Raw genomic sequence first — 27,217 nt, 5'->3', positions numbered from 1 at the left:
ACCCGGAGATCCTGAGCCAGGCATGGCGACGAAGCAGGACACTGGTATTTATGGCTCTAGAAGCAGTGTCGGCTGCATCGAGGGCACACTTAATGGAGGTGTTTGTAATGAGTTTACCCTCCTGTATTAGCTCATGAGCCCTACGCTTGTGTTTCTCGGGGAGGTGCTGCATAAGAGCCTCAAGTTCATCGTAGTGTGCTCTGTCATAGCGCGCAAGTAGCGCTTGTGTGTTTGCAATGCGCCACATGTTTGCAGCTTGAGAGGCGGTGCGCTGCCAGACGCGTCTAGGAGTTTGGATTCCTTGTCTGGCGGTGGGGCTTCTGAGGACTGGGAGTTAGCCCGCTTTCTAGCTGTAGAGACAACTAGGGAATCTAAGGGAGCAGGGCCCTTAATGTATGCAGGGTCTGTGGGTGCCGCCTTATACTTTCTCTATTCTAGGGTTTAGTACCCTGGCCCTGACAGGGTCTTTGAACACCTCTGCGGCATGCTTGGTGACACCCTTAAGCATGGGTAAGATGGAGGTGGATTTGTCCTGTATGTCAAATGTATCCAGTAAGAAGTCGTCTTCCACTGGTTCAGTGTGCATGTCCACCCCATGGTAGTGTGCTGCTCTCTGCACTAAATGATGGAACCCTAAGGAGTCCTCTGGAGGAGACGGCCTGGATGGGTATAGGTCGTCCTGAGGAATATCGGGTACATCCGGGTTATTGTAATCCTCCCACGGGTCTGGGGTCCCTGGTGGAGTGGGATCCATTGGGGCGTCCGCCGGATAATTGTCCGGGTCCCCGTCGTCCAGATCTGGGGACGGGGCCGGAGAGTAGTGAGGTAAAGGTGGCGGAGACCTGGGAGGGGGTGGAGGAGGTAGGGGAGGTGGTAGTGGGGAGGGCACTCTGAGGGGAGAAGTAGCAGAGTCCTTCCGTTTGGGTGGTGGAGGAGGAGCCGGAGCATCAAGGCGTCTTTTTTTGATAATTAAAGTCAATAGTCCAGTCTTTGGACAGAGTCTTTTGTAGAGGGTCTGGTGTAAACAGAGCCAGTGGCGTCGAATCGTCCGTCGGCACCGGTGATTTCGGAACCGAGGACTTCGATGGTTTGTGTGCGCCATGCTTTTTTGGGGCCTCCTGTTTTTTCGGCGTCGAAGGAGTTTGGCGCCGGAGCGTCGGTGCCGACAGATTTAGGTTTGTGTTTGGTCGGCACCGAGAGTCCAGGCTTCTGCACCGGAGTAGAGCTGGATATTGCTTTCTTCGGTGCCGGATGCTGTTTTTCGGCACCGGGCGTCGGCTGGCTCGATCCCGAGCTGCCGTGAGACTTTGGATGCTTCGACACCGAGCCCGAAGGTGGGGTGATCGAAGTTTTGGTCTTGGTTTTGCCCAGGCCGGCAGGCGAGGGAGTAACCCGAGTCGCTTTGGTTTTGGGCGCGGGGGAGGGAGGGGGCACAGTACTCACGGCCCGCTGCGCCGGTGTGATGTCCTCCACGTCGGAGTCGTCGGCCTCGGAAGCGCTGACGTCGTCTTCTTCCTGCTCGGTGTGTGTTTGCCCCGAAGCTTTGGCGCCGTCTCCGAAGATGTCCGGTGGAGCTGCAGACGATGAGTGCGCCATGGTGCGTCGAGCTTTTCGATCCCGGATGGTTTTCTTCGATCGAAAAGACTTACAGGCGGGGCAGTCTCTGGCCTCGTGTTCTGGAGAGAGGCAAAGATTACACACCTGATGGAGGTTGGTGTGGGGAAATTTAGACCCACATTTTGGGCACTTTTTGAACGGAGTCCTTTCCATCGGCCGGGACCGGAGTCGAGGGGGGCCCGAAGGCCGGTGCACGGGATGGAGAAAAGTGCCGCTTCGAGAGATGAAGATAATGATGAAGAAACTCGAAGAAACGAGGATTTTCCGTCGAGGCTGGAACCGTAGAAGTTCGAAGCCGGAGCACGAAGTATCACATCCGAGCCCGATGGCGGAAAAAAACAATCTGAGGATGGAGCCGAAGCCCATGCGCAGTACGGACCGAAGGAGGAGTCACCAAACTCGTGACTTCCAAAGACTGTCCAAGAAGAAAAACAAACTGCAAACATCCGGGCCCAACACCAGATGGCGATCTATGCTAAGTGTACAATCTGCAGCTCATATGCCTCGAACATATATTTGTGGTCATCTTAAAAAAGTATTGTCAATATACATTTATTCAGTAGTCTGAAATCCAAGAGGCACCTCAGCATCATGTAGACACATTACAGGTATTGCTCTTTCAGGAGAGAACCCTTTTCAGTTTCAGCTCTTGGATGTGTCGAAACCTACAGAGGTTATGAAACCGGTCACAATTTCCTCCTACTTGTTTATGGAAGAAAGAGGCTCAAACAGATGCCAGAGGGGTAGGATAAGAGACTTTTGAGTCCAGCATAAAACAGCTTGTTTCTGCCAATTCAATTGAAACTACAGTATTGAACCAGTAGTTTCTAGCAAGGGTGAGGTCGCAGGGCAACGACTGCTTCACCATTCTCACCCTGCTCATCCACTTCTGATCCAAAATGTTTACAAACATTCAAGCCTGAACTCCCACCTCAGTCTCTTGTCTGCAGTTCTCAGACTTCTCTCACCCAACAGTTTCCATCTACGTGGCCAAAAAAAGTAACCAGCTTTGATCCAATGTTTAACCTAAGCCAAACCTACCCACACAGACATGGTTTGTTTTAGTTGTGTCCTGGATTTCACATTTCCCTCATCTCTTCAACTCAAAGCATCTCCCATATACCCTGAATGCGCATAGTTGTCAATTTACTAGCTTGAAATGCTTCCTTTCGCAAGGCTATTTTTTGTTAACCAACCTTTGGTCTTTCCAATCCAGATAAATGATTAACCTCTGCCATTCTTAGTGACTGGATCCATTTTGCTATCTCACGAGTTTAGGATTCAGCTGGGGGCTGTATCACCAAGTCCTAGTCCGGATCATTCAGTTCAAACATTTGTCTCACACCACTTGCAGACAGGAGGGTTGCTAGCACTTTGCAGGCTTTAATGAAAATAAATTTAATTAAAAATAAGTGTAGTTAAAACAGTCTCATGGGTTTTGTGAATGTAGCTAGTGATTGCCTGGACTCATTCTAAACACTGGGACTAAGGAATTATGACAAGTTGTTTAAAAATAATATTCATTACTTTTAGTCCTCACAGTACCCATTGCCCATAATCACACACCAAATTCTTGATTTCCAAAGGGCCGGGGGGGGGGCAGGAAAGCTGTTGCTAGGGTCAACCTTTAGGTCTGTAAAGCGAGTGTGGCTTGGGTCACGCACCAGGTTAATGTTGTGTTATTTTGTTATGCTTCGGCAAAATGGTCTTTTTTTTTTTAAGAGACAGCAATTAAGATTACCACTAAGCAACTGGGGCATTTCTAAACACTTGGGCACCTGTTCAGCAAAGCCAGTGAATTGAAAACCCGTTCATATCAGAATGCTGGTGGAGGGTATTCACTTAAAAGTAAAGTGAATCTGGCTGTGTGGAGATATGCACCCTTTAATGTCCATTTTGTGGAAAGCTTCAAGTTCCTTTCAACTCTGGAACACAGAGCTACCCTGTCATCTACTGGGTGTTCAAAATTCTGTAGTGGATTTCAAAGTTCAGAATTAGCAAATGTTTAATTCTTACATGAGGTTCTACGATTGACATTTCCCCTCTACTTGAATGTGGACTACACTATATAAAGGAGCCCTTACAACTAATAAGTACATGAAGTCTCAAGAAACTAGTTTGACTGGACAGATCAAAACCTCATTTTTAGAGCCAACTGATAATGCAAATATCGTTCTACTGCGATCCGATAACCTTGTTCATACTTCACAGTGCATCTGGTGTGTTGGTAGGGTTAAAACATTGCAACAGATGCAATAACCCCACCAAATTAATCTAAAATAAGCCCATCTATAGGTTCCCCATCCCCCTTAATGACCCTGCATTGAAGTGTTTTAGAAACTGTTCTACCACTAAGGTCAGTGTTTGAATAGGCACCTTCTGACATCTCAGCAGAGGAGCTTCCATACTGCCACTTCCTAGCCACGAGGCACCAACTCCACATCTGTATGGTGCAGTCTGTCCTCCCGAGTAGACGATAGATTCAATGTTAGACTTCCTCACAGGAAGTGCTTCGATCCATCAACATGATCATGTGCTCCTTGAGTATTCCTACTCTTGGAGGGTTGTAGGGATCCATCCTGTTGACCATTACAGTTTAAGGCATCATCTATCCCAACGGCAAATGTTTGTGCATTCTTTAGTGCTCTTTGGCTTCTTCCACTTATGCCAAGTAGAAACAACCGCAATCTATGCTTTCCTAATCTCGTCTAAATCACGGGTGCCAGTATGTCAAGTAAACAATGGTAAAAGAGGCCAAAATTGAAGAAATGTTGGAGACTGTCCCGGTGTGTTGTGGGTCTTACATGCCAGAAGACTGCAACACCAAAAACTCCCACACAGTGGATTGGAGGTTTAGAAGTTGACATTCCTAATCTGAACTTGCAATCTCTATGAAGGCTACAGTGACCGTACCAGACAGACCAATTATGATCCACTGCCAGAACCAGCCAATAGCACATCCACCTGACACTACCACCCACAGCAATAGAATAGTCCCATAGATCCATAAAAAAAGATCACTAAAGAGCATTTGTAAGAGACCCGGACATCTGACTAGTCCCTCCAGCTGACAAGAGCCCAAAAAGACCATACAAGTGACATAAGCGTACCATTCAAGTATTCAAAAACACCTTTGGTGCTCCAGTTACAAGGGACAATAATTGAAGTATTAAGAAAACCGAGTGAAAAGGTCCTTCGTGGTTCCTTCCAATACCACAAACTTGAATAAAGTTGTCAGATGAACTAGGACCCACAAAGGTACGATTTTATTCATGACAATTTAGAGACAAAAAAAAACACAAACACATTTCAATGAGCTTCCAAAGCAGAGGTACAGAAGCAACTACTCATTTCACCAAATCCCCCTCAAATAGCCAAATTACAAGCAGTCAGCACTGACAAGCGTTACTCATGCTATAGCTTGAGTCACAAGAAGCAACAGCCAACTATATTTTATTTTTGAAACCCTAACTTCACAGCTCAAAGGTACAAGTGTTATTTGCGCACAAGGTGGTCCTAATGGAATGGCTAACCTCTTTGAAAAAGATTTACATGTTTATTACAACATGCAATTTATTGGCGAGCAATACGACAGGTGCATAAAATGTTAGGTCAAAAGTGGCTAGCGCCATTGCATCATTAGGTCCAAACTTTCAAATAGCAAGTTGTGTTAATGAAGTTTTAGAAACTGAAAACCCTTTATTTGGAGGAACTGCCTCAAGTGTACAAACTAGATTTGAAACTTGGGCTTTAGAGTCCCTTTAAGACTAACCAACAGATGTCACCACCTGTTGGCACTTCACTACAATAGCAAAGCACTAGCTAATATACAAATCCCAGCTGAGCAGGTGTGTTTGCGTTACAACTTCATAATGGGAAAAAATAAAGCAGAGAATCGAGAATTCAGATCAGATTTATTGGTTAAATGGCACTAACACATTTGATGTTCATGCTGACAACCACACTGCACAAGATCCTGCCTTCCAACTTTCTGCCCTCAACGAGCTCTCCCGCCCCAAAGAAACCAGGAGTCCCTGTACCCGCAAGCCTTTATAGCCAACTGGCATAGCATCTTGACGGCCAACTGACAGAATTACTGCCTCATCCCTCCTCAAGTGTTCCTTCCTAAAAAGCACCTGTGTTTCTTTGAGTCGCAAATAAATATGAACCAAGCGACTTGGTCGTGTGGTTAAGTGGAAATGTTTTAGTTAACGGCACCGCGTGGAGCCCCCAAAAATAATGTGCAACACAGATAAACCTATAAGGCTGAATACGAATGTACTCTGGAGATCAAGTTGCTCTGCTTCAAGTGCAAGGCAAAGAGATGTCACTGCAGTCTAACAATGCGCCAGCTCCCCACGTTACCATGGCTACATCTTCAAGAGTCCAATGACAGTTGGTTTGGTTGGTGCTGGGAGGACCGCTGCTGTTCTACAATTTGTCCAGGAAGTTGTCCAGTGCTGGGATTCCCTCCTTAAGTCCCTTGCGTTTTCGTGTCTCAGCCACAACCTGGGCTGGGCGGGCAGCGGCATCAAACGGGTCACCAGGCAGAATCTGCCAGTGATCGAACACGCACTGGGGGAAAGCTTGACCGCCTGTGTTAGACCTCAAGTCTGCTGTAAAACCTGAAAAAGAGAAGATGCCTTTAGTTTAGTGAACAATGCATTTTAACTACTTTCAATAAAGGAGCAACTAGTATTCCCATTCAAAAAGAGCAACGACTGACCATGGAATGACTGACTCACACGACCCACTAATTACATACTTCAACTGCCTAGGAGAAATCATTTGCTAATGGTTATTCCTTTGTATAATGGTGTAGAAACAGACTGAAAAATTGCCTTGGGCCGTAGTACAAAACGTGCCGTAGGGACAAACAAGATTTGAAATACTAGTCACTCACTGCCTCTGAAATGCAAGCCTGGATGCCTCCTGCATCGAAAAGAAAACTGGTGGCTTTCAACAGCCAGAGTACATCTGTGCATGTTATTTGTGCTTACACTGAGCAGAGCACTAAATGTACTTGGGTGCAGTGGCCTACGGCACACCAGGGGTGTGGTAATGCAGTCTCAAGACCCCCTAAAACCATGTAGGAAGCTGCATCTTTATATGGTATACCAAAAAAGGTATAGTGTAAGGAGTCCAGACATCCCTTATAGGTGGACAGGAGCTTACTTTAAAATCTCAAGGTGCACCATCTGATAGTGTGGTCAAGCAGGCTTCGCAAGTGGTAAAAACATTGCATACAGTCAATAAATTATTCTCACAGATCCACATCAATGCTTTCCTATGAGTTTGGTTTTGACCATGGCCTGGTATGTTCAGCTGCAGAGGTGCTGGATGGGTTTGGTAGCCTTGTGCACTACACTGTATTCAAACTCTTCAGCCAGGATAGCTGGATTCCAGTGCATGGAGAGCACAGGACCCACGCCTGAGCATACCAGTCCCACTCGGGGTGACAAATGCAAAAACAATTGGACAGAATGCAGAACAAGGTCATACATTCACCCCAGTCAGCCTTTGTTGGACCTCGGGCCTAAGAGAGATGGCCTAGTAGAGTGGGCAGTAAAATACATACCAATGGTGCTGCACATGCAGTGGAACTGGGGCCCAAGGTCCCAACTAAACCCCAGTTATGGTTGTTATACTATCCTTTCTTGCACTGGGGACCAGTCCACCCAACCTGTGCCATGGGCCTTGAACCAATGGCCCAAGAGGGCATAACTGAAGCAGAGGAAACATCTTAGCTTAGGCTTCACAGAAATGACAGTGAGGATAGGGCAAATGGAGGCCCATTTCCTAACAAGCTGCACAGGACGGTAGCTCATTTATGAAGCAGGTGCAGTGGTACTGAGGTCCCGAAGTGTGAGGGGTCCATTGCATCAGAGTTCTAACAATCATACTTTACAAAAGAGGCAAGGAGGCTCATTATTCTCGAAAGCATTAGGGCTGAAGGCACGCTTGCTGTAAAGAGGCAGACATTGGGAAGCTCATTTCAATTATGTTTGGAGATTGGATTGATAGCCAGGCAGCAGGAGTAGTAGATGGTTACTCCGTGACATAGTTGTCGTTGGTGCAGAAGTTGCACTGGGGAAGAGGCGTGAGGGGCTCAAATCACCCACATTTGTAGAGTAGTTTGTCAATTTCAACTCTAATGTATTTGCTCTTTTCAGTTGATTAGCACCCCAAAATGCACTCCTGAAAATGATCTCATAAGCCCCCCCCCTCTCCCAGTCATGCCATTATGTTTTAGCGGAGGCCGGAATACAAAATATTTTGTTTAAGGGGGGCTCAGAGCAAAAACGTTTGAAGACCACTGCTGTAGACAAAAAGGTGGGTTCATCTAGAAATTGCTGCAAAGGGGGGCTTGAAGGCCAAGTCCAGGAGCTTCAACACGAAGCTCAGTTCATGAGGGTCCTTTGAGCAAGGGGGAGGGAGGAGGGTCCTTTGAGCAAGGGGGAGGGAGGTAGCAGTCTGCTAGTGGACCCAGGCCGGGAAGCTTGAAATGCAGAGGGTTTTGTAAACCAGCCCGTGAGAGTCAAAGGTAGTCTGTTCTTATTCTGGACCTGTAATGGGGAAACAAGACCGCTCTTGGTGCTGGCGTCCACAGATCAGGCTTCCCTCGACGACTACTCTAAGGTGTTGGTTGCAGCAAGGGGTCCAGTACTCCGGTTATTGGTGCAGGGCATTTCAACTTTGAGAGGAGACAGACCTGGCCTCTGGGGTATGCAGGCATCCTCTAGGTGTGGCTACAGAGTCAGTGAAACAGATGTCGGCAGCTACTTTGAACTGGACATTGTGGTTGGTGCCTACAGGATGCAGGCAAGTAGCTCCTCCACTCCAAGTGAGATGCTGGCTGGTTTTTGAAGTACTGGCAAACCAGACAGGTTTTTGAAGGATGCACTGCTGCGGAACAAGTCTAGCCTTCACAGATTATATGGAGTATTGATCAGTCTTTGAGGGCCAAAGCTACTATCCTATGGGTCAAGTCAAATAGTGTGAATGAATTAAGGTCTGCAAAAGACCTTAGAAGCCAGTCAGTTTAAGACACCAGTATTAAATCAGGGAGAGTGTGCCAAGATGCTGTAGTGACAGTCCAGCCTGCCTGCAAGTGCAGCTAGGTGCTGAAAACCACCTGATCAGTACAAGTCTGAACATGCACTACTAAATGAGTCACTAGATCTTGTGACATCAAAAAAAATCAAATACAAACGTCTAAGCTCACCACTAGATAGCACAAGTTTACTATGCCACCATTTTAAAAACTGGTTTACGTAATGGGAAATTTCTATGATGTGGATGGTATCGTGAAACTTCCAGATTAAAGTAGAGGGAAATGTTTTACACCAGAATCAGACTATCACAACTTATTTGGAATTGCTAGTGTTGCTTAAATCTGCCAATGTCTTACATTTAAAACCACAACTACACACAAATAAGTGTACACTAAGACTTAACAGGACAGGGACTAGGGAAAAAAGCCAATTGTGACTTGCAGCAATGGGTCTCTGCACTTCCAACTTCACAGCGATCGAACCAAAATGAGGTCACAGTAGGTAATTGCAGTACATTTATTTATGGAATTATGCAGGGTAACTAGAATGGTACTGGAGGGCTAAATTCTGCAGCAGAGTGGTGTAAAGTATGGCAAGAAAGGATAGTTACTTATCCATTAAGCATCTGTTCTTGGCATGTAGAGCTGTAGATACACATGCTTTGCATTCTCCTGCCATCTAGTGTTGGGTCCGGATGTTTGCAAGTTGTTTTTTCTTTGGAGAGGTCTTTCCAGCCACGAGGTAGGTGACTCCTTTTGGTGATAGTGAGAATGGGCATCGACTCAATTGTTAGATTGTTTACCCGCAGAGGGTGAGAATGGCGTTAATACAGATGTCCATGCGTACATCTATAGAATGAGAACTACAAGTATAGGTACCCAGGTGGGCGCATGTGAATCTACAGCTCTACATGCCAAAAGCAGATGCTTACTGGGTAACATTGTCAGTTCGAGGAATGTGAGCTGTAGATCACATGCTTTGCATAACCTATAGCGCAGTATTCTAAAGCAATGGCTAATCCGTAGCTGTTAGTTGTCTGAAAGTGTTGCAAGTACTGCTTGGTCCACATTAGCTTGCTGTCTAGCTAACATATCTATGCAATAGTGCTTGGTGAATATGTTGCAGAGACCATACTGCAGCCTTATGTAAACTACGGCTAGGTTTCCTAAGAAAGCCATAGTAGCCCCTATTTTGTGAATGGAATGAGCTCTAGGGGGTATTGTTAAAGATCTGTTAAATGTATTCAAACCTGTTCTGCAAAAGCAATCTGGCAAACCAGACTTCGATATAGGATTGCCTTCGTAAGGTGGAGCAAAAGCAATAAAAAGTTGGTTTTATTTCCCACGAGAGAAATTGCGGTTCACGTTTATGCATGGGTTCAAAAGGTGAGCCCAATAATCGTGTGAGGACTATGTTAAGATTCCACACTGGGGCAGGTGGAAGTCAAGGTAGTATAACTTAAGCCCTTCCATAAAAGCTGTGATCACTGGCACTCTAAAGAGACAAGCGTTGCCCATTTTGTATACACGCAGCAAGATGTAGGCAGATAGAAGTGTAAGCTAACACCGCTGCAAGTGTAACAAATTTATTTTATATGGAAGCATTGAGGGTTGATATTACAATAGAAAACATTTCCATTTAGCTGCCTTCTGGCCTCTCTAATGATGTTCATACAGTCTGGTGGAAGATTCAGATAATCTAACTGATTTCGGGAGCTAGATAGCTCGGGATCTGGGTGTCTGATTTCACCTTGACTGTGTGAGGAGACTGGATGCGAGGTGCAGCTTTTGATGTGGAACTAGAGCCAGCTCTAACAGGATAGTGAACCAAGGTTGAAAGGCCCATGTGGGAGCTACTGGGATGAGCGTTAGGGATGTTTTCCCAAGTTTCAGAACCACTAATGGAATGAGTGGGAGGCTGAAAAGCGTAGGCAAATATCCCTGACCAGTTCACACATAGTGCATTGCCTTTGGAGAGCAGGTGTGGATACCTGGAGACGAAGCCTGGCCATTTTGCATTTGTCCAGCAAAAAGATCCATTTGAGGGAACCCCCAACTTTGAAAGTATGGGAGAACTTGAGGGTGAAGTTGCCACTCGTGGATTTGCCATCTGTCAGCCGAGATGATAGGCAATCTGATTGGAGATAGATTTTGTAGTGAATGGCCCACTTCCAGATGTTGAGCCAAGTGTGGCGGTTTGTGCCCCCCCCCGTTGGCACAGCTGTCCTAGTTCGTACTGACGAGTCAAATGCTACACGGCTAGCAGCTCTAGATTATGTGGAGTTTCTGCTTTGAACTCCACGGGCCATGAACTGTGATCTTGGAGATGAGCCCCCACCAGTGAGCGGTGAGTCTGCTGTTAGCATGGCTTGTGGGACAGAGTCTATGTAGGGCCACCCTCCTGATACATTTTGTGGGTTCCACCACTGCAGAGTGAGGAGTACGGCAGTTCACCAACACTAGATCGGTTAAAAGACCCTGTGATTGGTTCCACTGACTTGCGAGGCATTCCTGAAGGGGATACATTCGAAGCCCGTCTTGAGGAACAATGATGCAAGAGACAATCATTCCCAGTAGCTGCATATACTCAAACTGGTAGTTAGTGGACTGAAGAACTAGAGTGAATATTGTGAATTCTGGGACTGCTAGAGCTCTGAGTAAAGCGGCTCCTAGATAGTTCTGAGTGTTGAAAGGTTGAAGAAGCGATTCACACATCGACGGTAAACTCCAGTTGGTGCAGTAACTGCAGTGATGTGTGTGTTGGACACTTTAGATACATACTGGCTTTGATGAGCCAGTCGTCCAAGGTGAAGACATGAATGTTGACTTTGTAGGTGAGCAGCGACTACTCGCACACTTTGTAAAGACTCTGGGAGCAGTGACTCTGAACAAGAGTACTTTGAACTAGTAATGGTGCCCCACTACCACAAATGAGAAAATCGCAATGAGTGGGATGTATTGGAATGGTAAGTATGCGTCCTTAAAGTCTAGAGTAGACAGAAAGTCACCCTGTTGTAGAAGTGTCACCAAGTGAAAGTGATCGAATTATAGTAATTCAATTCACTGAGGTCCAAGATAGGTCAGAGAACCGTCCTCTTTCGGTAGGAGAAAGTAACGGGAGTATACGCCCAACCCCTGGTATTGAAGTGGTACAGGCTCTATAGCTCCCTTTAAGAGGAGAGGCTGAACCTCTTGTTTGAGGTGTAGGTGGTCTGGTGACTCAACGTGGAGGAATGTTTGGAGGATTATTTGTAAACTACAAGCAATAACCAGAACGGATAATTCCTAGCACCCATGTCTGTAGTTCTTGATTGCCAGATGGCTAAGAATTGTGAACGACACCCCTAAACAGGTGTTAAATGGTCAGGGAGAATGTAGGCATGTCACCGTTTGGTATTGGAGGGGAAGGCACGCGTGTTGGGACCTCTACCGTTGCCTTGTTGCCTCTGTAACCCACTCTGAAGAAACCCATGGACGCAGAGGGCAGATTGTTGCCTTTGTACAATGTAGAGGTAGTGTCTGAGGTATTCTTGGATCCTCCACGATGGGAGCACCGAAAGGAACCACAGCCAGAAGGGGACTGTAGGGCTCCAATAGATTGCCACGTCCGTCTTTTTTTTGAAGGGCGTGTCTACTACAGGGCCAAAGAGATGTTTGCCAAAAGGTGTAGTAAGTATAGAAGCTTGAAGTTCTGGTTTAAGTCCTGAAATTCTTAACCAAGCATGTCTTCTTAATAGAACGCTGGTGTTGACAGCTCTAGCCAGTGTCAGCCGCATCCAACACCTGATGGAATTGTTAGAGATGAGCTTTCCCTCTTGCACCAGGTCTTGAGCTTTGTACTTTTGCTCAGGCAGGAGCTCCATTTAGTCCCAATGTGCCCTATCGTACCTGGCTAAAAGTGCCTGGGTGTTGGAAATGCGCTAGTGTTGCAGCTTGGGAGACTATTCTTTTCCCAGAGGTGTCAATTTGGACACTGTCCAGAGGTGGAGCATTTAAAGAAGTTTGAGACTTGGCCCGTTAACGAGCATCAAAAACCAAAGAATCTAAGCGTACCTGGCCCCTGATATACAGAATTTAGATTGTCTATCCTGGGGGTGAGAATGTGCCCAAACAGGATGATTAAATAGGTCATCCACGTCTAAGCATACCCTTGACCATAGGGAGTGTGAGTGGATCTTTGGGACCTACTAAGTGTTTCAAAAAGGAAATCTTACTCTAGGGATGCCTTGTGTAATTAAACCCCACGATGATGCACAGATCTGCTCAATAGTCCTATACAGCCTAGGTTGTCATCTGGTGGGGAGGTTTAGTAGGTTAAAGATCAGGATAGTTACCTGTGGGAGAATCAGTTTAGTAAACTCTCCAGAGGTCTGGAGGAGCAGAATCATTCTCCCCAGCCCTATCATTCTTATCAGGTGTATATGGTGGTGAATTAGGTGTAATTGACAAACGGTTGCGTCTCAAGGGAATGAGGCGATATGGGGTTAGTACCCACATGTTTCCTTTTCAAAGTAATACTGTAAGCTTCAGGTGCTTAAGTGGCAATATGGCTGTAACAGGTCAAGTTTTGGATTGATACAGAGTCAATTTTGTGTTAAAGTCCAGTTTGAAGGCAGGACCGCGATCCAGTGCTTCTTTGATGGCATAGGAGGGAGCATCTGTGTTTCCGTGCAGGTCTTTGATACGGAGGCTTTCAGTTATGAAGTAGCCTTCAGCATCTAAGGAGGTTGGGCAGAGCCAGGTTTCTGCTTCGGCCCGAAGGTTCCAGCTCAGTGCTTAAAAGTGGACTATTCAGAGCCGGAAGGCTTTGGGTGTGTGTTTTGGTGCCAAGCCAAAACGTTGGAAGCGTTCTTGGTGCAGACCGTGGCCCCAGGGCAGAGATGTAACCGGAGCTTTTTCCTTGAACGAGTTGGACTTTGGGGCAAGGGAGGATCAGAACTCACAACATGATGTCCAAGTCCACATTGGAGACAGGCTCCTATGGCATTGCCGGTCTCTTGTTCAGAATCTTCTCTTAAGAGGTCCAGAATGTTGGCTCTGCATGTCACGTCGGGCCAGACGTTGAATTTTCTTCGGTTGCGAAGATTTACACGTGTTGCAGTAGTTTGTTGTGCTCCGGAGAGAAGCATAAGTTGCACACTTTGTGCAGATCAGTGCGCAGGAACTTCACGTGGCACCGAGGGCAGAATTTGAATGGAGTCTGTTCCATCTATTGCAAGGCCTCCCACGAACTACCCGAACGAAAGATTCTGTATTAATTAGAAACGCGGAGAATGGAAATAAGTGTTTGAAAATAATAGTCAGGGCAAGGATTGCGCACTGAGGGAGCCCAGAGAAACAGTAACTGGAACGCAGCAATTCATGCCTCAACCCAATGGTGGAAAACAATGAAGTCGATGCCCATGCGCACGATCACCAAAAGGAGTACTCGCCGGGAAAGACGAAGAAAAACTTGCTAACATCCAGACCCAACACTAGATGGCAGGAGTATGCAATGAATGATCTACAGCTCACATGCTTCGAACAATAATGTTAAGCAGCACATTGGGATAGTATTAATTGATGGTTTTGTCTTTACACTTTAACACTGTCTGGCACAGCAAATGGTCAGTTTAACAACCAAATACAGCAATAAGTAACAGAAAGGTGACCAGTCAACATACAGAGGGTCTTGCACTGCAACACATGTTGATGCGCGTTTAATACAAGCCATCTGAGCTAGAAACAATTAAAACCTGCTGAATTGGCAGATTATGTGGCAAATCTGTAATTGTGACAACCGCCACAGCTGCACAAATGCAAGTTTCCAGTGGCCCCAACTATACCTCTAGACAGTTTTAAGCAACTACACTTAATACCGAAGTAGTTCACTCCACGCAAGACTAAGCCCCAAGAACTCACCAAAAGACTCGTTTACAGGCAGGTACGCCTTGACCACGAAGATTGGGGTGCCCATCACCTGGGATTCCTCAAACACATGGCCACGCTTCCTGTTCAAGACACCGTAGATTCCGCCAACCACTTGCTCGGGACACTGCAGGAGAGCACATCATTGTTAGGGCAATGATGAACACATGGAATCTGCGGCAAGCAGATATCAAAGACAGAAATGTTACCTGAATTTCCACCAGATAAATGGGTTCCATGAGCCTGGGCTGCGCAGTAAGAACACAGGCGTAGAGGCACCTCCTGGCTGTGGGAATGATCTGGCCGCCACCTCTGTGGATAGCATCAGTGTGCAGGGTCACATCGTGGACATCGAAGCGAACAGCACGCATGTTCTCCTCACACAGAGCACCCTGCAAGCAAAAGGGATGGCAGTGAGACAGATAGCTCGCTTAGTGCAAGTTCTATTTTCCCACGAGCGAACAAATTCAATCTAGTAGTGATAGGATGCATTAGAAATAGGTCTCCAAATAATACTATCACTGGCAAAGCAAATAGGGCACACTTTTGAGATCAGTGAATGGGATATAAAGAAATTAAGTGCTTGAGGGAATAAAGGCAAGGTTAGAAGCATGAGGGAGCAGATGGGAAACCTGCACTCATGGAGTCTTTATGCAAAAAGATACTTCAGTTCTCCAAAAGTGAGCATTAGAAGGAATCAAGAAAAGGGGTGGACTCAAAGTCACTTGATAGGTCTTATGCAATCTGACCTCAACACCAGAAAAAAAAAAAGGTAAAAAAAGTTAAGTTGTCAATACATAGTTAATACTGCTTTGGATGCCAGGGCTGAGGACTATGCTACCTATTGCTGTCAAGTGTAGTGCACACTAGTCATCCAAGGGGTACAGACAATATACCAGTGTGAAAAAAATGACAAAAAATGCAATGTAGTCATATGGTTCGCGTTAGCCGATTTGATTCTTATAAATCAGTTACCTATAGGTATCAAGGCACTTTAATCGTAGCAGTCCTGCTGCAGACCAACAGCAAATCAAGTGCACATGCCATGGGGCTGCCTACCTAGTATACAACCAGGGTTTGTGCGTTTCTGAAAGGCAGGCACTCACTGATCCCAGTAGAAGACTGAAGAAGCGAGTCAGGCTGCAGTGACTGACCAGGCTCTGCCCCATACTCTCTACGACTGTAGGCAGGATAACCAGCGTGTGATGACTGAAGTGAGATTTCTCCCTGTAATGTACCAGTGGAACATCTCCGAGCCAGCTGGACTCGCTTGGAGAGCCTTATGTACAATCCAGCTGGACTGCTGATAGGCACCTAGGAATGTCAAGGATCGCCCTAGCGACAGCGTTATCTGCTACCTGCACTTTATCCGGATTTCTATTAGAGTCCGGATAGTGTTAGAATTATCAATTCTAGACCCAACCAGTGCCAGGGCATCCTACTTCCGCGCCAAGAGGACTAAAGGTGAAGATTGCTTAACTTCCTTATGAACCAAAAGCTGGTCGTAACTGTTAGACTGGCCTGTCCAAGTTAGCCACCCCAGCTTCCATTGCCAAGCGCAGCTGCATTGTGTGAAGTCCTACCTCCTTGGTGGCCCACTGGAATCCGGCCACAACGCTGTCCTTGATTTCGTTCAGGTACTGCACTCCTTTGGTGACGTCGGCGAGGATGTTGGGCCCGGTGCCGTCGGGACCGAAGCACCAGATCTTGCGGGCTTCGGTGACGTCCCACTCGTACTTCTCTGCCAAGTAGCGGGCACGGGTCTTCAGCTCCTGGCGGGCAGCCACGTCCCCCTTGTCGATGTCCTCGGCCAGCCCGTCTGGGAAGGGGCGCGCCTTCATGTACAGGCGGTTGTGCTTGTTGGGAGACTTGGAGAGGCAGAGCACACTGGACTCTTCGGCCACCGTCTCGCGGTAGGACACCACGGGGTCGGATTTCTGAAAGACAAGCACATGGGTTGGTGGAGCGCTTCACAACACCGCCGATACCAGCATGATCGAAGCAAGAACAGGGACTCACCTTGATGGGGATGCAGGCGTGATCCTCCTCCAGATCCTTCAGGCAGATCTCCAGATGCAGCTCCCCGGCGCCGGCAATGATGTGCTCCCCGGACTCCTCAATGATGCACTGCAAGACAAGGAAAAAGTGTCAGGCCCCACAGGCAGCCCCGCGCATCTAATGCAGCGCTTAGAAGTCCGCAGCCCTCAACCTGAGCGACTCTAGAAGCGCGTAAAAACTCAGCTTAAATATTCTTACTCCGCCGCTTAGCGACTGAAAACCAGTTTTAGTGGTTGACCCTCTGGCCACATCAGCTGACACTAACACCACTCTGTCCAGCCACTTGAATTCTTCAGGAACCCGGACCACAGGCGCTACCCGGCCCTGAACCTTGAACTCACCTGCACCATAGGGTCGGACTTGGCCAGGCGCTTCAGCCCTTCCACCAGCTTGGGCAGGTCCGCAGGGTTCTTGGCCTCCACAGCCACGCGCACGACAGGGCTGACGCTGAACTTCATCACCCTCAGGTTGTGGGCGTGCTCGAAGGTGGTGATGGTGCCAGTCTTCACCAGGTACTGGTCCACGCCGACCAGACCCACGATGTTTCCGCAAGGCACGTCCTCGATGGGCTCCACGTAGCGCCCCATCATAAGAATGGTCCTGAGGGGGACGAGAAGGCAGGTTTACCAGGCGGCAAACGCTAAGCAATGGGGCATGCGCTTGCGTGCCCTATGGACAATGACACATCAGCCGTCTAGCGCAGCTCACCCCGAGCAACTCTGGACCCAAGAGAAGGCCCTGACGAACAACACGTGAAATTAAGGGGGTTCGGGGTGCCAACAAATATACAGAAGCAGCTAGGCAAGTAAACAGAACTGCCCCTGAAACAGGAACAGGCAGTTTCAGGGGCAGCGCTAAGTGTGCGGCCCCGCAAAACCCGAAACGATGGCGGGCAGCCACCTGCCCGAGCACGCCCAGGGTGAAGACAGGCCACGTTACTCTACGACGGCCTAAAATCACGGAGCCCACGCCTCGGGCAGCGTGAGGAACGGCCGTCGGGCACACAGGGTACAAGGCAGCCACATGTGCTATCACGCGCGGCGAGTGGCCTTCAGCACACCGGCTGACGGGAAGCAGCTTCAGCGCTACAAGCCCGAGCATCCGTTACCAGCTCCACTACACACCTCTGGATGGGCTTCAGGTACAAGTCTTCCTTCTTGCCGGGGGTGTAGTTGGGCCCCATGATTCGGACCTTCAGGCCAGTGGACACCACACCAGAGAAGACTCGTCCGAAAGCATAGAAGCGACCCTTGTCCGTGGTGGGCACCATTTTGGAGATGTACATCATCAGGGGGCCTTTGGGGTCACAGGTCTTGATACCTTGAAGAAGCGAGAACCAACAGGCCATTAGCCGAGCACCACAGACCGGGTCATTAAATGGATGCTTAACCTGAAGTTTCCCTGGAGACAACGGCGAGCAGCCAACACTCACCCATTGCAGCCTCGTCGTCGGGGGGGCCCTCGTACAGGAGCTCGCAGCGGTACTTCTGGGCAGTGACCGGGGAGGGCAGGTGGATGGTGATCATCTGGAGCAGGGCATCTCCGGCTGGCAGCCAGCGCCTCATGACCGCCTGCAAACAGAGCACAGGATGTAGCGAGTCCATAGAGACCGGGGAGCCCCGCTACAAGTAAAGGCGCAGCAGAACCAAGGCAAGGGCCGTTCTACAACCCCCATGACACATGCAAGTCAGTTACCTTCAGCAGCTGCTTGCCGTCCTTATCCTTGTCTTCACTGTCCAGCTTGATCTCCAGTTTCTCGATGAGTTTGGCGGTCTCGTCTTTCTTGAAGTTCATGATGGCATCAAACACCTTGGAGGAAGAGAGAAAGGTCAGAGTGGTAGAGCCCTTTACTAGCCCTGCCCGCAGGTCGCCAGCTGCATACAGAGGTTGTCAGATATTAGGGTTTTCTTCAACATTTATCAGGTCAAAGTGAAGAAATGTAAGTCATCATGTACACCAGTTATCCAGCGCGTTTTCACAGAGTAACAGGACCCGGAATGAACGGCGACGGATAGTATCAACATTCTCACCTTGAAGATGGGGTCCAGCACCAGCTGGCAGAAGGTCCTCGGCAGTTTCTTTCCATCTGCGTTGGTTGCAGTCTTGCTGAACTTGCCGTTTGCAGGGTCAAAATACCTGCCAGGAATGAAGTACACGTTAGGGGTAGCTTGCTTCAAAAGCACGTCACTCACAGCGTGTTAAGGGTCACTGAACTGAAGTGCCCTGTAACCGGGGGCAACCAAAGAACAGGGAGAGCTCAGGGACAGCACAACCCCCAATCTGTGTGGATGCTGAGTGGGCTGTTAAAGACCTAGCCGGTACACTAAACTTAAAACCACACGTGAGACCGTTCGATAGAGAAACGAAGATGCAGAGCTGCGGGTTCCTCGAGGAGAGGCAGCTAAGCGTAAAGATGGTCATACATGACTACCCGTTCACTCATGGCACCAGCCTTTACAGTCACCGTATGCGACTTTTCCAAAGTGAGATTTCTAAAGCCATTAACTCACCTGTCTCCCCAAAGTTTCTTCATCATATCTTCGACCTTCTTGGCACGCTCTGGAGCACCAAGCTGGGCATCACCCTTCGCGGCGAACTTTGTGACATACATCTCTGCAAACTGTTTCAAGGTGAAGGCCCACCCGTGCAGGCCAGAACCGAAGCCGACAGTACCAAGCACTGGATCAATCTGAGAGAGAGGATTCAAATAAGTGCGCACCAGGAGAATTTCAATGGAGGGAGCAACCTAACTAGGAATACCAAGAAACGGGTACATTAAAGGATAATCGCCAACAACAACGTTGGTCTTTAAATTAGCATAACTAGGCAATAAAACTTACTGGGCCAGTTTGCACTGACAGCTGAAGAAAACAGGACTGGTTTTGTACCTACATGTTTCTTTGGCTTTTCTCTCATGCAAGAATAGAAATGGGACAATAGGGGTTCTTATACTGTATCAAACCGTGTGCCTTAGAAGTAAACTCTTTGGTGATCTCGTGTTGATGGAATCGAGGTTGTAGCTACCACAACTGAAATAGTTCAGTTTGCTTAAATAGTGCAATGGTAAATCCCTGGTTTGTAGGGTAAAGGGGATAATATATTGTAGGTAGCCCGATGTAGTTCAATTTCTAAGTCATTGAATAAAACCGCACAATAGGCCATAAAGAGGCCATCATTCCGCAGATTTGCCAACGAAAATAGTTTAAATCATATGGTTAGGAAGGGACCATGACGTGCACAGGAAAGGAAGCCGTACCATGATGTTGCCCATAGGGCCAGCCTCCCCTTCGCCATAAGTGGAAATGATAACGTTGACGTTCTCCACAATGCGCTGGAAAGTCTGGTACAGCTCCTCAGCTTCCAGCTGCAGCTCGAGCAGAGCACGGTCCATTTTGTTCATCATCAATACTGGTCTAATCCTCTCGGCGATGGCCTGACGCAGGACAGTTTCAGTCTGTACACACACCCCTGAAGAGGCACAACAGACACTCAGCATCAAAAAGCAAAACGCAGACTTAAGCAAGCTGGTATTCAACTCCAAACCTTACCAGACACACAGTCAACGACTACCAAAGCTCCGTCTGTGACACGAAGGGCAGCTGTGACTTCAGAGGAGAAATCAACGTGTCCTGGGGAGTCGATCAGGTTGATGAGAAACCCAGTACCGTCTTTAGACTGCTTGATGAAAGCCAAGTCATTTTCTGACAGGGCATAAAACAGAGAAATGGCGCTGCAAACAAAAATGGATTATGAGAAAGGCATACATTCAAGTAAGTACCAAAAGCGGCATAGCAACTTTACATTAAAAGTAAGGTATTGTCCAAAACCCAACAACCACTAACTCAAAATAAATGCCAAAATGAAAAGTAATTAATGAAGCATAAACGTTAGGAAAATCCTAGGTATAAAAAAAGTCAGATTTTCTATACTCGCCCTTTGGGAAATATTTGTACTTCCCCCTACAAAGAATCCACCAATAACGGGCTCCTGGTAGGGAATTAAAATCGTAGTTTAGAAAATAGGCCCGTTTCCTGCACTTACGTTGACTTGATGGTGATGCATCTTTCTTGCTCGTCCTTTCTGGTGTCTGTGAAACGAGTCTCTCCTGCCCTTGCAGAAGCGATGATTCCAGCTTTGCTGACAAGGGAGTCAGTGAGTGTGGATTTCCCATGGTCCACGTGTGCAATCACCGACATGTTTCGGATGTTAGCCTTCTTGTCCATGATGGCCCGGATCTGGTCTACGGTGAAGTTCACCTGAAGAATATGAAAAGCAGTTGTCAAAAAGATGACCTACACCTAATGTTTCAAACGAGTTACACCTCTATATTACAACACCTTACTAGACGTTGCCTTAATATTCAAAATTAATTTTTCCAAAACTGGCTTTTATTAAAATATACCTGCGCCATTAGAATGAGTGACTACAGAAGATTCCTGTATAATTATGGTTGTGCCACAATACATCAGCTGCCAAGCTCCTTAATCACACATTACATGATCAACAAGCCAAAAGCTAGTTAACAGGACATGGAGACTTAAACACCAGTGAGCCCTGCCCCCCCCCCATATGACTTGTGTCAATGATCCGTATAGTTCAGCTTTGCTAGCTATTAGTCTACAATCTAAATTAGACATCAACTTCGCTGTGAGAGATTAAAAAGACAAAAATGTTCCATAGATATCAGGAAAATAAAACAGGGCTCCGAAGACAGACAGCGCAGCCTCCATGGTGCTGCCGGGTCGAAGCGCCACCATGGGCGTCCTCCAGCCCTCCCCCGCCACGGATCAGGTGCAGCCGCCGATGACGAACAGGAGAGCCGAACCGTCGGTGGGGGATCCCGCCCTCAGCAGCAGCAGTCCCGCCCCTGCAGCAGGTCACTGCCCGATGACGCAACACCCTCGGCAGAGAGCCTTCGAGCTTCCGCCGGCCCCCACCGGGAAAACATCAGGCCGGGTGTCCCTACAGACACCCGAGTAACACACTGTCCCCTCCTACAGGAGGAAACATGGGCCTTAATTGGAGCTTCTCCAGGAGCTGGCAGCTGTACCGGTGTCCAAACCTCTTCAAACAACCCGGCGGTTAGGAACCGCTTCCACTGAGGCCGCACTGCATCCCCGGCCTATCCTAGACCACTGTGCCGCGCCAGTACGGCCCCATTACGGTACAACGTCACAGCGGAGGTCCGCGCTCGGGGAGGGACTCGATTTTAACGGGCACCATCCTTTTGTCTTCCTCTTCTCACCGGCCTCACGCTCAGTCACAAAAAAAAACAACCAACAGATCGCGCAAATATCGGCCGCGACGGGTTTCAAAGAGCCCGGAAGTGGTCCGGGAAACGGCGGCAGCTCGGCCACACTCACCATTTTGGCGGATGACGGTGGATTCTCCACAGATCGGGAACGGAGAAGGAAGGCGGGTTGGACTGCCTGCCTCGCTCGCGGGACAGACAGGCGGAAGAGAACGCTGACGTCAACACGCTCTGATTATATAGTACGACGCCGGTTGTCACGTGACACTCTTCGCACCCTTCGACGCAGGCGCGCAGTGTGTTTTCGGCAGGAGCGCTGCCTGCCCACGATCGCCATATATATGATACTGCGAGACATTTTCTTAAAGAGACAGCAGCGCCTGTGCTGAGGCATACGTGTTGTACTTGGTTATTGGTTCCAGCTCTGTGCAAAGTCCCATCCCACGGTTACATCACAGACTGTGGTGGCAGAGCTCCAGGGCTGCATCAGTGTCCCTTCCTCCGCCACCGCGGGACATTAGGAGCTCTGCACTTGCCCTTCACCTACAGCTGCTGCTTAACAATTTAACATTGAGCACAGACCTCCAGGGAGGCCGTGGCTTCAATGAAAGAGTAGCACAAAACATTTAAACATTTCATCAATCTCTACAGACATTTTGGATCATTTAAACGTTTGGTATTTGTTTATTTATATGCACCAACGATTCCAGTTCTGACGTCACTACAGACTATGTTCAGGCAGATTGGTCTGGTTTCCGCAGTCTCGAGGTCCTGCCAAACATTGATGATGTCAGTGTTCTGTGTGATAGTCCAGTTTATTTTCTCTTGGTGAGGCATTCTCTGTGTGCCTGTTTTCTTACTCTACACTTGAATCAACAATAAGCTTACGCAAGTGTACTAGTTGATTCCAATCTGTTAGCCAACCTCACCTGGTAATTTTTTATTTAATGCCATTTTATATAGCGCGAACATTACCCGAAGGTGTCAGAGCGCTTTACAAAAGAACTAGTTCCGTTACATAAGGACTTTGGATTAAATGAGTTACATAAGAGATATAAAACAAGAACATAATTGCAAATGTACAAGTGGAGCGAAAGGAGGGAAAAACTGCAAATGTACAAGTTGTAACGTCACTCAAGGAAGAGATACAAACAGATAAACTCTAAACTCTAAACTCACATAGGAATGGTCGTAAGTACAAAGGTCTACCACATATACTAGTGGTTAGAGCGCTTTACAAAAGGACCAGTTACATTACATAAGGACTTCGGAGTACACGAGTTACATAAAAGATACAGACAGAACAACTCTAAAATCGCAAAAGAGCAGTAGTCAGTACATACGCCTATTACAGATACTAGATGTTAGAGTTGCATATATACAAATTGAAGATTCACTCAAGGAGAAGAAACAAACAGAAGAAACTCTAAAATTACATAGGAGCACTAATAAGTAAATACGTCTACTACTGATTCTAGTGGATAGAATTACATATATATATATATACAAGTTGCAAAACACTCAAGATTACATTTAAAAAGCGATTAGGGTTAGACAATTATATATTACAGATTTACAGAGCATGGCATTTACAAGAGTATCAGTTAGAAACAAGTAAGAAAAGCAGATAGGGACAGGAAAGAGAGGGAGAAAACGGAGATGGGACCAGAAGTATAAACAATAGGGACGGAGGAACAGACCACGTTCGCAAGATGGCGGACCAAGGACAAGAGCCACAACAGGAGACGGTCCCTAAATGGCGGGGCGCACACGAGTCCCAGTTCAAAAGTTAGGAGGGCCAAGTCCGAAGAAAACCAGGGAGCCGACCAAACGGAGGAGGAACAAGAAGGGGAAAGGAGCCAGACAGTCAAAAGGGGGGGGGGGGTGGTCAGGCGGTCTCCGAAGCACAGCTGTGCCGTCCGGAGGGGGAACTAGAAGGGGAAAGGAGCCAGACAGTCAAAGGGGGGGGGGGGCGGCGGTCTCCGAAGCACAGCTGTGCCGTCCATGTGCACAGGACCCAGGCAGCGGGGGCAAAAATGTCCTATCCATTCTCCCAGGTCAAAGGGAGGCTTCAGGGCAACAGTCCAGAGAACGGGACGCTGCAGCGTCCAAGTCAGAGGGGACGCCTCACCGGCAGGGACGGAAAGTGACAGGCTCAGATAGACCCGGAGAGCCGCGCCGCAGTGCCCACCCCGCCAAAATCTCCGGCGAGGCAGGCGGGACAGCGGTAGCGAAAAGCAGTGGCCGCACCAGGAGGAGTAGAACTCGACGAGCCAGGCGCTCGAACTGTTGAAGAGCGCGTGGCGCACACTGCTATCGTCCAGCAGGTAGAGTGGATCAATGCACCACCCCTAGCAACAAGTAAATCTTGGCATTACTCAGGCTTTGCCGGGGGGACACACAACTCACCCTGTCATTCTTCATGTGCTTCTGAAGCAAACACTGTCTCCGGTAAGACATCCAAGTAAGACCAGCAGTAGATATTAGAACGCACTTTTTTATTTCACAAACGTTTATTTCAGATTCAAAAATCCGTAAAAACAGCATACATCATAGTAAAAACACAGAAATAAAAATCATCATAATTAAAATACAACGAGCAATGATAAAATAACACAGGGCAATACATAAATAGTGCACATCCAATGTAAAAACATAAATCAGTACACTGGGAAGTCATTACCATGTGATAAAATCTACAAGTAGTCATGGAAGAACGCACTTTTATTCTGAAGCAACATACATGGAACTCGTCAACAGGAGGGTGTTGCATTATCTGGAAAAGGGATAACAACAGATAGCGCTTTAAGTGGTATGAAAAAAGTAGCACAGTCTTTAATATGGGAAAGGCATAAGAGGTTTTGCTAACAATCTTTTCCAAGAGGATTGGCCTACCTATGTAAGGACACAGCTAAAACAGGCAAACTAAAATCCTGTGCGTTCGGTAGGCGGTCACCCAACCAGTAGTGAGTGCCTCTGTGTGAGCTGTCTGTAATTGCATCCAGCCATAGCACTCAATATTGGACGTGCACCTAAAACAAGCCAGATCTATTGGCTTTGCCAATGCTTATTAGCAGTTTCAGATAAATAAGTAACAACAATTTTGTTGTAAATTATTGGAATTGAAAATATTTGAATGTTGAAAATATGAGACAATTAATAATTATAAACGGTTGTGGCAGGTATAGTGGTCTTCGGTGTGTCTTTATGAATCACATTCTTCCCTTCATACCGCTTTCCTCTGCAGTCGCTTCATCTCACACCATATCGCTTTCTTCTTGAGCACCCTCTTTTCAGTCTTTCCTACAAGTACTTCCTTGCATCCTCATCACTTCACCATTCCCCCTAACACAACACACCCATTCACCTGTAAGCACATCTTTTTCTTTTACTTTCGCCCAGTCAATATTTCGACAGCCGCGTACCTCTTTCATACGCTTTTGCATACAATCACAAATGCAACTGGCGCTAGTGAGTATTGCTCTGTGCACTCTGCAGATAGGCCAATGATTGGCTGTACCGCTGAGAACCACTGTGAGAAACTTGCATTACGCAAAGTAAGATGAGGCGACTCAGTTCACAGTATGCACTATAGAGAGCTAATATCTGCATGTAACAAGCATTTGCAATGCAATAGGTCTCGCATTTGCGAGAGTTTGAGCTATTGCCATTGTAAATGACAATGCCTTTTATTTATGCGTTTGAAAACCTGCAAGCTGTGCGTAAACAAGCACTTTGTACTTATAGTCCTTGCTTATGAGAAGCAAGGCTGGCATTCTCTTTTACTGACAGCCTTGCTTCTCGTAAGCAAGGACTTTACGTACCAAGTGCGTGTTTATGCACTGCTTGCATGTTTTCAAAACAAATGAATAAAAGCCATTGTCATTTACAATGGCAATAGCTCAAACTCTCACAAATGCGAGACCTATTGCATTGCAAATGCATGTTTATGTAGCGCTTGTTCCATCCTTATGTACAGTTTCATAGCACTCAATATCGTTCCCCAAAGAGACCGTCTGAGGGCTTCAGCCCATAACCTGGCACCTGTGTTTGCTGAACTTAGATTTTCCACCTCTCCGCCGCCAAGGTATGTATTGGGGCAGAACTCCCTCCCTCCCTAGCTCCTGCAGCACTGTGGAGCGCGAACATGAGGCGAGCAGGAGGGACACAAGGCGAACAGGAAGGACCCACTGCCAAATGGGAGTAAAGAAGGAAAGCATGCACTTCTCCGTATGCTACTCTTAATTTTCGGACGGATAGAAACTAACGTTTTAATGGACGCTGCAAATTGTCAATGAAAGCCAAAGCTCCAAGTCCCTTTTTGGGTGTGGGGCGGAGGGGGGGGGGAGCAAAAGACGATTAATCTCACACCTGGACCGCTCCATTAGTAGAGAATGATTTGATTAGCACGGGATTTAGGTGCTGCATGAGTGATTATGGACTATTGACTTCCTTGTTAAGAACTTTCCTAATTAAGACAATGCTTTCCGAATCCTTGTTTGCCTTTCACAGGGTCTGTTGTGTTGCAGGACCGTTTTGGGCTGCACTGTAGACTTTATTGCTTGCGCTATGAATCACTTTATATTAAGTTAGTTTCGCAACTTACTAGCTTACTTGTGTTGTCAAACTTTACTAATTCCACTGCTGTTTTTATTTTAAGTTTGCACCTTGATTTGTCCTTTTTGTGACATGTGTGTTGTGTGTTTCCCGGGTCTGTGTGTGTCACTTGTAATAATTTTCTGGAGGCTTCCATAATTCTAAAGCGTCACCCTACTTCCAGAATAGGTCAAATCTTTCCACTCCGATGCCACATTACCGAAATGGGGTAAGACAAATTTGTGTTGTTTCTTTAGTCCAATATTGCTAAGTGTAGAGTCTGCAGGCAAACAACATTTATTCTGCATTTTGCCTAAACCTTTATCTTGTGCCCATAAATGTGCATATGAGTCATGTTATAATCTTGTACCTTTAAACTAAGTCCCTGTGCTAATCCACAAACAGGTCTGTCAGAAAGTAAGTAGTGTATGCTGTATGTAGTTATAGAGTACAAAATAAGCGAAGCTATTCCCTTGCAATACAATATGTAACAAAGCATTGTTTTTGTACCAAAAATGAAACAGTTATTGTGAATAGATAATATTTTTTATTAATTAACTGGATTTACATATTTTTAAACTGTAAGGAAAAGTAATTTTTTGATTAAAGTATTTACATTCAAATGGTATGCATGTCAAATCAATATATTTCTCCTGTTGAAATTTCTTTTAATATTTTTTATAATTTCTCCATTGCAAAAAACCACTTCACATGTTTGTGGCAAATAGTGCATT

The 27,217-nt window shown here is 47.0% G+C and overlaps 1 protein-coding gene and 2 non-coding genes across 3 annotated transcripts; all 3 read right to left on the bottom strand.

Moving 5' to 3' along the window:
- Positions 1-5,514: 5,514 nt before the first annotated feature.
- On the bottom strand, positions 5,515-22,098 carry EEF2 (eukaryotic translation elongation factor 2). The gene is made up of 15 exons (XM_085640053.1): positions 22,000-22,098; positions 20,678-20,892; positions 20,185-20,366; positions 19,893-20,104; positions 19,147-19,325; positions 18,667-18,772; positions 18,332-18,445; positions 18,069-18,207; positions 17,761-17,956; positions 16,978-17,236; positions 16,598-16,705; positions 16,162-16,515; positions 14,788-14,970; positions 14,573-14,705; positions 5,515-6,242 (listed from the first exon to the last, which is right to left on the bottom strand). The coding sequence occupies exons 1-15, from the start codon at positions 22,000-22,002 to the stop codon at positions 6,049-6,051; spliced, it is 2,577 nt and encodes an 858-aa protein (XP_085496179.1). The 5' UTR covers positions 22,003-22,098; the 3' UTR covers positions 5,515-6,048.
- On the bottom strand, positions 17,493-17,634 carry LOC146772416 (small nucleolar RNA SNORA79). Its single transcript, XR_014974889.1, has one exon. It is a non-coding gene; the product is annotated as a small nucleolar RNA SNORA79 (small nucleolar RNA).
- LOC146772415 (small nucleolar RNA SNORD37) lies at positions 18,525-18,591 on the bottom strand. The gene has a single exon (XR_014974886.1). It is a non-coding gene; the product is annotated as a small nucleolar RNA SNORD37 (small nucleolar RNA).
- Positions 22,099-27,217: the final 5,119 nt, after the last annotated feature.

This window comes from Triturus cristatus, chromosome 12 (genome assembly GCF_964204655.1).
Source record: "Triturus cristatus chromosome 12, aTriCri1.1, whole genome shotgun sequence".
In the NCBI taxonomy this organism is placed as follows: Eukaryota; Metazoa; Chordata; class Amphibia; order Caudata; family Salamandridae; genus Triturus; species Triturus cristatus.
The sequence above is the reverse complement of the archived record's forward strand: the minus strand, read 5'-3'. Positions and strand labels throughout refer to the sequence as shown.

Excerpts from the sequence above, each read along its gene's own strand:
- EEF2 (XM_085640053.1), bottom strand. Across the intron at positions 17,237-17,760 it reads TACCTGAAGCCCATCCAGAG|GACCATTCTTATGATGGGGC; the intron begins GTGTGTAGTGGA and ends CGTCCCCCTCAG. Across the intron at positions 6,243-14,572 it reads GCCTGTAAACGAGTCTTTTG|GTTTTACAGCAGACTTGAGG; the intron begins GTGAGTTCTTGG and ends TCTCTTTTTCAG.